The sequence below is a fragment of the Pristiophorus japonicus genome, chromosome 11 (genome assembly GCF_044704955.1).
Source record: "Pristiophorus japonicus isolate sPriJap1 chromosome 11, sPriJap1.hap1, whole genome shotgun sequence".
NCBI classification, from domain to species: Eukaryota; Metazoa; Chordata; class Chondrichthyes; family Pristiophoridae; genus Pristiophorus; species Pristiophorus japonicus.
Genome location: NC_091987.1, coordinates 219,377,603 through 219,388,464, shown reverse-complemented (window position 1 = coordinate 219,388,464; position 10,862 = coordinate 219,377,603). Strand labels below are relative to the sequence as shown.

The following is a 10,862-nucleotide window of genomic DNA, read 5'->3' as shown; positions in this document are numbered from 1 at the left end:
TTGACAATCAATAACTCGCAGGGATCAGTGCTGGAACCCCAACTATTTACAATCTATATTAACGACTTGGAAGAAGGGACTGAGTGTAATGTAGCCAAGTTTGTTGACGATACAAAGATGGGAGGAAAAGCAATGTGTGAGGACAAAAAATCTGCAAAAGGACATAGACAGGCTAAGTGAGTGGGAAAAAATTTGGCAGATGGAGTATAATGTTGGAAAGTGAGAGGTTTGCACTTTGGCAGAAAAAAAAATCAAAGAGCAAGTTATTATTTAAATGGAGAAAAATTGCAAAGTGCCGCAGTACAGCGGGACCTGGGGGTTCTGTGCATGAAACACAAAAGATTAGTATGCAGGTACAGCAAGTGATCAGGAAGGCCAATGGAATCTTGGCCTTTATTGCAAAGGGAATGGAGTATAAAAGCAGGGAAGTCTTGCTACAGTTATACAGGGTATTGATGAGGCCACACCTGGAGTACTGCGTGCAGTTTTGGTTTTCATATTTAAGAAAGGATATTTTTGCTTTGGAGGCAATTCAGAGAAGGTTCACTAGGTTGATTCCAGAGATGAGGGGGTTAACTTATGAGGACAGGTTGAGTAGGTTGGGCCTCTACTCACTGGAATTCAGAACAATGAGAGGTGATCTTATCAAAATGTATAAGATTATGAAGGGGCTTGACAAGGTGGATGCAGAGAGAATGCTTCCACTGATGGGGGAGACTAGAACTAGGGGGCATGGTCTTTGAATAAGGGGCTGCCCATTTAAAACTGAGATGAGGAGGAATTCCTTCTGAGGGTTGTAAATCTGTGGACTTCACTGCCTCAGAGAGCTGTGGAAGCTGGGACATTGAATAAATTTAAGGCGGAGATAGACAGTTTCTTAACCGATAAGGGAATAAGGGGTTATGGGGAGCGGGAGGGAAGTGGAGCTGAGTCCATGATCGGATCAGCCATGATGGTATTAAATGGTGGAGCAGGCTCGAGGGGCTGTATGGCCTACTCCTGCTTCTTATGTTCTTATGTAATTCAAGCACTGCACTAGATTGTTGCCCAAGCCAAGATCTGGAGGTAGCACTGACCAGCAAGAAGGACATGGAACATGGCCAGTTTGTCCTTTCCTTGTTGGGAAGGAGATCAGGAATGTCTGGGTTGAAGCTCAGGGTGAGGTGACCGATGTGATAGAAAAGGGAAAATGGCTACCTGCAGCAACTCGCTGTGGATCATCGCACCGCGGTGCAGGGAGGGAACCTTAATCAACTAGAGTCTTGTAACCTATACCTCACCTTGCAGGGGCCCTATCCCGGAGATCTCCTTTCCACAGGATTCAGATAGACTGTTGGAGCCAAAGGAAGTGTGCAGTATCCAACTTTGCACATTTCTAACCACGAAAGCTGTGATCGGTCATAGCTACAGGACATAAGACCATAAGAATTAGGAGCAGGAGTAGCCTATTCAGCCCCTTGAGCCTGCTCCGCCATTCAATAAGATCATGGCTGATCTGATCATAGACTCAGCTCCACTTCCCTGCCCGTGCCCTATAACCCTTTACTCCCTTATCACTCAAAAATCTGTCTATCTCCACCTTAAATATATTCAATGACCCAGCCTTCACAGCTCCCTGGGGCAGAGAATTCCACAGATTTACAGCCCTCTGAGAAGAAATTCCTCCTCATCTCAGTTTTAAATGGGCAGCCCCTTATTCTAAGAGTATGTCCCCTTAGTTTTAGTTTCCCCTATGAGTGGAAATATACTCTCTGCATCCAGCTTGTCGAGCCCCTTCATTATCTTATGTTTTGATAAGATCACCTCTCATTCTTCTGAATTCCAATGAGTATAGACCCAACCGATCCTCAAATAAACTCCCTCATCTCCAGAATCAACCTAGTGTACCCTCTCTGAACAGCCTCCAATGCAAGTATATCCTTCCTTAAATACAGAGACCAAAACTGTACACAGTACTCCAGGTGTGGCCTCACCAATACCTTGTACAGTAGAAGGACTTCCGTTTTTATACACTATCCCCCTTGCAATAAAGGCCAATATCCCATTTGCTTTCCTGATTATGCAGGTACCTGCATACTCACTTTTTGTGTTTCATGTACAAGGACACCAGATCTCTCTGTACTGCAGCACTTTGTAATTTTCCTCCATTTAAATTATAATTTGCTTTTCTATTTCTGCCAAAGCAGATAACCTCATTTTCCCACATTATACTCCATCTGCCAAATGTTTGCCCGTTCACTTAGCTGGTCTATATCCCTTTGCAGATGTTTTGTGTCCTCCTCACAATTTGCTTTCCCACCTGTCTTTGTATCAGCAAACTTGGCTACATTACACTCGATCCCTTCATCCAAGTCATTAATATAGATTGTAAATAGTTGAGGCCCCAGCACCGATCCCTGCAGCACCCCACTAGTTACTGTTTGCCAACTGGAAAATGCCCCATGTATCCAGACTCAGTTAGCCACTCTTCTATCCATGCCAATATATTACCCCCAACCCAATGAGCTTTTACCTTGTGTAGTAACCTTGCGGAACCTTATCGAATGCCTTCTGGAAATCCAAATAGACCACATCCACTGGTTCCCCCTTATCCACCCTCAAAAGTCGTCCAACAAATTTGTCAAACATGATTTCCCTTTCATAAAACTATGCTGACTCTGCTTGATTGAATTATGCTTTTCCAAATGTCCTGCTACTGCTTCCTTAATAATGGACTCCAGCATTTTCCCAACAGATGTTGGTCTAACTGGTCTATAGTTTCCTGCTTTCTGTCTTTTTTTTAAAAAATAAATTAGGGGCATTACATTTGTGGTTTTCCAATCTGCTGGGACCAGCCCAGAATCCAAGGAATTTTGGTAGATTACAACCAATGCATCCACTATCTCTGCAGCCACTTATTTTAAAACCCTAGGATGTAAGCCATCAGGTCCAGGGGACGTGTCAGCCTTTAGTCCCATTATTTTACCAAGTACTACTTCTTTAGTGATTGTATTAAATTCCTCCCTCCCCATAGCCCCTTGGTTATCCAGTATTGAGATGGTTTAGTGCCTTAGACAGTGAAGACTGATACAAAATATTTGTTCAACGTCTCTGCCATTTCCCTGCTCCCCAGTCTCATCCTCTAGGGGATGAACATTTACTTTAACCACTCTTTTCCTTTTTATGTACTTGTAGAAACTTACTATCTTTTGATATTTTGTGCTAGTTTACTTTCATAAAAAGAGGGAAGATAGATTTAGTCGTTCTTTGCTGGTTTTTAAAAGTTTTCCAATCCTCTGGCCTCCCACTAGTCTTGGCCACATTGAATTGTTTTTAATTTGATACCTTCCCTTATTTCCTTAGTTAGCCACAGATGGTTATCCCTTGTCTTAGTCTTTTCTTCTCATTAGGATATATTTTTGTTGCAAGTTATGAAATATCTCCTTAAATGTCTGCCACTGCTCATCAACCGTCTCACACTTTAGCCAACTCTGCCCTCATACCTTCATAGTCTCCTTTATTTAAAAGCTTAGGACCCTGGTTTGAGATCCAACTTTCTCACCACGGGGCACTGACAGCAACACAAAGTCAGAAGCATTGTTGCAAGTGTTTTTTTTTAAAAAGTGGCTTTTTATTTAATATACATTTTCAAACATTTCCATTCTAGGCTTTAAAATTATTTAAATAGAAAATTAAACACCCACCTTCAATTATAAGACACGTGTTATAACAATTTATAAATCTGATAAAATATTTGTCCGTGAGGAAAGTTAACAAAGATCGTGCAAATGGGTACAGCTTAAAATTCTGGGACATACTTTATTTTCAATCCATTTCCTCAGTGGGTCAGGACATGGCAGACTCACATCTGGATTACCAGAAAATTAGCTTCACAATAAGTTAGAGGTAGGAAAGGACGACAGAGAGAGAGAGAGAGAGAGAGAGAGAGAGAGAGAAAAAGAGGGGCCCAGTTCAGATCATTGCTTCATGTTGAACCAGTGATAACGATCGACCAGGGGAATGGTGAGCATGGCAGATACGCGATGTGCTTTGTAACCTTTCTGGGTCGGGTAGTAACCGTTGTAATCTTCTGCAAGAAATGCCTTCTTGCGAATAAACCTGGGCCAGGCTGCGGAGTGTAGGTAGTAATCATTATTCTGCAAAAGAACATCGATTTTAAGTTTCAATTTTAAACAGGGAGAGCCAACTTAAAAAAAAAAAATTAAAGTTAGAATTACAATACAAACAGGCCATTTAGCTCAACTAGTCTGTGGGGTTTATTTCAGTAACCTCTAAATTTGGACAATACTCCCTCTAGCCCAGTGGCTGACAGCACTCAATCCAATTCCATCCACCTTAATCTCCAATAGTCCCGTGTGGGATCTTGTCAAAGGCTTTTTGAAAGTCCATGTATGCTGTATCCGTTCCATGTCCCCATCAATCCCATCGTTCACCTCAAAAAGGAACATTAGGCTAATCAACATTAGGCTTTCTGTAGATCAGTATTCACCATTTCTAATTATTGCCTCATCCTTATTTAGTAATTTCATCTTTAAGGTTGCCACATTTTCCCTACCACCAATATCAAACTAACCAGCCTATAATTACCCACGTTAGCTCCTTCTACCTTTGTGAAAGTGGGTATATCAGCCACTATCCACTCGGTACAATCCCAAATCGAATTTCTGGAGCCTCCACTATTCCATCTCCCATTTCAGTCAGAGTCCCAGCACTTCCTGCAGTTTAATTTCACATCAGCCACTTTACTCTAAACCAATGAGATTTATTTCTTCCAATATCCTCTTTCGTAAATATAAAGAGAAATATTCAAATATCCCAGCCATTCTGCTCAGCTACTAACTCACTGCCCCCACCTCATTCAATAATTATCCTCTCAACATTTGTATAATATTTTAATTGTAATTCTCCACCATATGCCCTTTCCCCATCCACCAACTTCTCAGAACAAAACAGGCTATTTTTAAATTTCTAATCTATCCACAACATTCTCAAACTATATAATCCTTGACAGTTATGTGTGCACCAATTTCACTTCACTTTCTAAAATCCACCCTATTCCAACCTCAAGCCAGTGTCCTCCATTAATGGGGAAGCAGGTTTAGCAACACCTGCCCACCCCTACAAATATTTTGTTGCAAACAAATAATCAGGTGCCCCCTGGTTAAAGAGGGAGGCACTACAAAAACTTCAGGTGCCCCCTTGTTTGTGGTTTTTTTTTTGTTTTTTTTTTGGGGCACCAAAACAAATTATACAAGTGCCCCCTGGCTAAAGGAGGGGGCACTAAAACCAACAACTTAAAATTAAACTTCAGACATTTAAAATCAAATTAAAATTTGTTTGCCGGGGGTGAGGCACTTCAGTCCCTCCGGCGCCCACCTCTCGCGGAAGGCCGCGAGCGTACCGGTGGACACCGCGTGCTCCATCTCCAGGGACACCCTGGCCCGGGTGTAACCGCAGAAGAGAGGCAGGCAGTCGGGCTGAACGACCCCCTCGACCGCCCGCTGCCTGGACCGGCTGATGGCCCCCTTGGCCAGGCCCAGGAGCAGTCCTACGAGGAGGCCCTCGGACCTACCCGCTCCCCTCCGCACAGGGTGTGCCCACCCCTGTCTGTAAATGAAACTCTGCACCAATTACAGTTCGTTAGTCCTCTCCCATGAAGATCAGCTGGCATCTCCCCCAAGTGCCCATAATTCACACAAAACCTTAAACTATTTTAGCCTCAAGTTGCAGGTGAGCTTTACACAAGCACTTGCTGGAGTCTGACCTCAGACCTCTGATCCCTAGCCCGGGGGGTGGGGGGTGCAGGGAGGAGGAGGAGGCGGCTATGCCTTGCTGAAAGAAACACATTCAGTTCCAGGGTGCACAGTGGAAGACCTGCCGAGACACCAGCGAGTTCTCTCTGGGGAGAGGCCGTTCACCTGCATCTTGTGGGGGAAGACTCACTGATTCATCCAACCTGCTGAAATACCAAGATACTCACACGGGGGAGAGAGTTTCCCTGCTCCGTGTGCACATCGTGCTCACCCCCCCTGCACAGAGAGAACAGCTCCACAGGTCGGGAAGTATAAGAGCTGGTTTATACCATTACATCATCCAGTACAAGCTGCTCCAAGTGTTTGAGGTAGGCAATTGGGTGACATCAGGACCCAGGTCACTGTTGAGTGTGGACAGGAGCATTGGTGGGATGCTGGTAAAGCAGAGGAGCGGGAAGGGATCGTGGCAGAGATTCGGTGAATGTTTGGTGCGGAGTGAAATGCGCGATCGTGGCGAAGGTGCAGCACGTGTTTTGTGGCAGAGGAGCGGCGAATGAGGGTACGGGAGAAGAGCCGAGGGCCCGGGAGAAGAGCCGAGGGCCCAGGGACAGCACGGACCAGCCCACACTGCGATGTGTGTGCACTGGGTCCGTGCAGCAGAGCAGGTCTCCAGTGGTCCTGGTTAATCCTTGCCACTGGATAAAAGCCTAGCTCTGTCAATCCACGCACAGGCATCTTTCAACTGGAGTTCAGGACTGGAACATCGGGTCCTTCATTGAAATATCTGCACTCACGTGGAAGCAAGTCATCCTCGTTCGAGGGACCGCCTATGATGGGCGCACAGTGGGATATTATCACTCAATTGGAAGTGATAAGGACAGTTATTCCCAACACAGGTGTTCCCATTGCCAACACAGGTCAGGGATACATTCCAATATACTGGGATGTGGCAACATGGGCTAGGAGTCACTGCTCTCACACCCAGAGCTAGAGATGTGAACCCAGAGAGTCGGCAGTACCGATAACCCAAGGGCCCCAAGCTGTGCAACACCAACTTGAGCCTTCCTCATTAAAGGGCTTTTGCCAGCGAGGGGAAAGTGAACAGTCAGCGATTGCACTACTCGGTTACATTTTCAAGAGGCCATTGGTGACAAATTTCTTAGCTGGAGATCAGCAGAAAGGTCAGTGGTGACTAAAAAAAAAATCGGAGCATTGAACAGTCAAGGTTTTTTTTTAAAAAGTGCAAAGTTTATAGGCACCAGGCAAGTTTGACATCTGTAGATCCCTGACCCCCTCCCTCCCCCCTGATTGGCTCCAGAGAACCACTGTACCTGATAGATGCTCTTTGGGTTGATCACAGTCGGGATGCTCTGAGGCTCCTCACACAAAACGCCTCCGTCCCAGAGGTCGCCCGCTTGGTAAATACTGTTGGGGTTACTCACAATGGGTATGGTCTTGGCTCCAAAGGCCGCAGTGAAGGTTTGCTCTTGCCCAGCCCGCTGAATACCTTTTGTGTTGCTTAAAATGGGGATCGTCTTTGGCTCCTTGTTGGAGCTCTCCTCGTCCGAGGAAGTGCCCGAGTAATAGTCAGAGGAGGCGCGCTCCGCGGCACTGTTAATGTGCCTGAAGATTTCAGAGTCGGGTTTATGTTCCTCTAACCTGGTCACAATGAAAGGCCGGTTCTTCTCGCCACACCTGAAGCATTAAATGCAGAGTTAGTGCAAAGGTCAGTCAGACTGGGGAGAGGCAACTATTAGTAGAACAAGACACATTTCCTGGAAACAAGCCTGAAGTCACTATCGGCAGTCCAGATCAAGAGCAGACCACAGCTCAGATCCTTTTCATTGAATGTCAATTCGAGTCAATTCCCATTTACTGAAGGCGGACCGGAGGTTACTGGGCCAAACTAGACGGAATAAACCTCCTCGCCCCCCACCCCTCAAAAACCATCTAGTCCCCCCCCCCAACCGAAAAAACATCGTTACCCCCACAAGAAGAACGAGAATCACAAGTTACTGAAAGTACAGGCACCGTGGCAGAATTGGTCAAACGGCAATTGGAATTTTTTCATCTGTAACGAGCACAAACTGGTCCCCTGCTGAAGGTATTCATGAAGCAAGTCTGGGCAGCGGCTAGTGACAACACTCAACAACTAACACTTTACCTGGGCATTGCCGATGTGATCACTTGGACTGTTTCAATCGCCTGAAGGGGTTGGAGGGGAATGTCAGAGGTTCCCCCGCCACACACACCCCTATCGGACGCGGAGTTTGGTCTGTGGGGGGACACTGTCCGGGGGAAAGGTGCAGATATAATGATCAGTGCTCTTGCAGCGAGCCGGCATGGACAACAGGCCGAGTGGCCTCCTGTGTGGAACCACTCTCTGGTCTCTGCCTGCCCGACATTTGTACCCAATGCAGACCACATCCTCGGCAACATACGCCGCATGGCCAGGGTGGTGAGCTGGATTTGGATAGAAGCCAGGCCAGTCCTGGAGCACCAAGCCACAACAAGTGAAGAAAGTAAATGAAGCTTTACCGACACCACACTTCATGTGGATCCACCCAGATGGTGAGTTCCTTTGGCAGCCCGAGAGAGGAATATTCAACGCGGCTTTCTACACAGGCCTGGAGCAGGACCGGCTCCAGTGGCTGGCTCTTGTTCACCCGGATACACCTTGGGAAGGAAAACAGATCATCAGGAGAACTCCAGATAGTGTCCCTTAACTGGTCCCAAGTAATGGCCTGCGCAGCGAGTTACCACAACCCTCTCGATATATTAAAGATAGCAAGAAAAATCACAGCGGCAACATAGATTTCAATCTCCAGATCAAGACCAAGTAAATATCTAAATCGCACTCACCATTTTGCAACACTTAACCCTAGTTTTGGAAACTAGAAGTCGGGCCACAACTAACGAGATCACATTCTAATCCAGCTACAGTTGGAAGAACCGGGAAGGACCTGGATTTGGCATCAGTTACAATTTGAGCAGAAAGTTCACTGCCAGTTTTCCAGGTCCATTATCTTCACTCAGTACAACACGGAGGGGGATTGACCGGGTACATGTGCCCCTGGCTGGATTGTCGAGAACTCGGGGTCAGTCTCCGGATAAAGGGTTGGCCATTTGAGACGGAGGGTGGAATCTTTGGCATTCTCTGAATATATTCAAGGCAGAGAGAGATTTTGGGAATCCAGGGAGACGGAGATCGGGCGGAAAGTGGAGTGGAGGTCGGTGATCAGCCGTCAGCTCATTGAATGGCGGAGCAGGCTCCAGGGGCCATAGGCCGACTATTTATGTTCTCATGGATAGATTGACAGGAAATAAAAATCAGGAACTGGTGCACGTCGGTTGTTGGGGCCCAAAGAAAATACTCCGGCAAAGTAAAGCCATCAACATGGACACAACCCCCACCCCCACCACTGACATATCGACAAGAGGGGCCAATCATTGGGTCCCATTAGATTACGTGTGGTTTTCAATCACAAGTTAACAGAAATACTGACTCCCACTTGCCCATCCGGATGGGACCTGTTCCTACCTGTACGCTTGTCCCTTGAGCGGGTTCCCCCGGTACCAGTGATTCTTGTATTTTTCGAACAATATCTTTGTCAGTTTGCTGCCAAATCTCTCCATCTTCTGTTTGCCAAGTTTCTCATTTTTCTTCACCAGTCGAGTGATGAAAACCACTGTGGCCGCAATTTCCTCTTTCATTATTTCAATTTGGCAGCAGCTGGAAAGTGAGCTGTGTCAGCTGGCAGTCAACAGTTGCCTCCCCATTATTGACACCCCACCCCCAGTGCAGGGGACGGAATCCATGAAGACAACAGCAGCGAGTTAACTGCATTAGTTTAACAGAAAGTTACTAAAGTATTATTTTAAAAGGGGCACCAGTCAATTGGAGTTGGTTGGTCTCAATTGGCCAGTGCAGCCCAGTCAAACTAGCGAGGGCCACCTTCCCTAATTAATCTCACTTACTTGCCAGTTTTATTTTAAAAACAAATTATACAAGCTTTCTGCTGCAGGTTGCCTTTTAGTTTAAATTTTTTTATTTGAATTGAAGAAAATAGAAAGACTTGCATTTATTTAGCGCCTTTCTTGACCACCGACATCCCAAAGCGCTTTACAGCCAATGAAGTACTTTGAGTATAGTCACTGTTGTAATGTGGGAAATGTAGCAGTCGATTTGCGCACAGCAAGCTCCCACACACAATGTGATAATGACCAGATCATCTGTTTAGTTGAGGGAAAATATTGATCAGCCATGATCTTATTGAATGGTGGTGCAGGCTCGAAGGGCCGAATGGCCGACTCCTGCTCCTATTTTCTATGTTTCTATGACAGGATCCAGGGAGATCTCCTGTTGTTCAAAACCGTGCCACTTGAGAAAGTAGACAGGGTCTCGGTTTAACATATCATGCAACAGCCCGCCCATCCGACAGTGCAGCGCTCCCTCAGTGCATGTATTAAGTGTCAGCCTACATGATGTACAAGGTCTGGAGTGGGACTTGAATCCATGACCTTCTGAATTAGGACAGTAAGCATAACCAAACTATCATTTAACACTGCAAAGTTGGAACTTAATGCTAAAGAATTGGAATTGAATAAACTGTGCAAATCGGGCTAAGAGTCTGGTTCAATGATACACCACAATGAGCAGCTCCTTTACCCCAATCACTTGCAGCGGCAACAATCGTGGCGTTAAGGAGCCTCGGAATCCCAGCAAATGAGCCATAACCCAATCACATCCCATACCATTATAGCCAATCAGCTCAGTCACTCTCCCAGGACAACATTGCAATCTCCCACACCAAGTGCCCCAACACCCCCCCCCAGCACGGGTAAGGTGGGACAGAGTGACAGCAAAAGGTAAATAGTTTCTCTTTAGTGAGCAGGTATTCCAAGTTCCCTCTCCGCCCCAGAAGGGAGCTCGAAGTTTCACCCCAGTCTGTCAGCGCCCCCTGCTGTCTGAACATTGAACCACAGGCCACAAGTTCAAACGGCTTCCCTTCCACCTTCTGAAGCACGGACCATCTCCCAGCCTCATACCTCACCCAACAGCTCACTTCATTCACTTGCCTGGAGAATGTCAGTCGGGTGCATCACAAC

At 46.2% G+C, this 10,862-nt stretch overlaps 1 protein-coding gene across 1 annotated transcript; it reads right to left on the bottom strand.

Annotated features, from left to right (window-relative positions):
- Nucleotides 1-3,956: 3,956 nt before the first annotated feature.
- On the bottom strand, nucleotides 3,957-9,467 carry LOC139275679 (maternal B9.10 protein-like). The gene is made up of 4 exons (XM_070892845.1): nucleotides 9,295-9,467; nucleotides 8,292-8,429; nucleotides 7,085-7,448; nucleotides 3,957-4,136 (listed from the first exon to the last, which is right to left on the bottom strand). Exons 1-4 carry the CDS (start codon nucleotides 9,465-9,467, stop codon nucleotides 3,957-3,959), a joined length of 855 nt encoding a protein of 284 aa, XP_070748946.1.
- Nucleotides 9,468-10,862: the final 1,395 nt, after the last annotated feature.

Bases quoted from the DNA above. Each gene is read 5' to 3' on its own strand.
- LOC139275679 (XM_070892845.1), bottom strand. From the start codon at position 9,467: ATGAAAGAGGAAATTGCGGCCACAGTGGTTTTCATCACTCGACTGGTG. The intron at 8,430-9,294 runs GTAGGAACAGGT...TTCCTTCCCAAG, and splicing joins CTCAAGGGACAAGCGTACAG to GTGTATCCGGGTGAACAAGA. The intron at 7,449-8,291 runs GTAAAGCTTCAT...TTAATGCTTCAG, and splicing joins CCACATGAAGTGTGGTGTCG to GTGTGGCGAGAAGAACCGGC.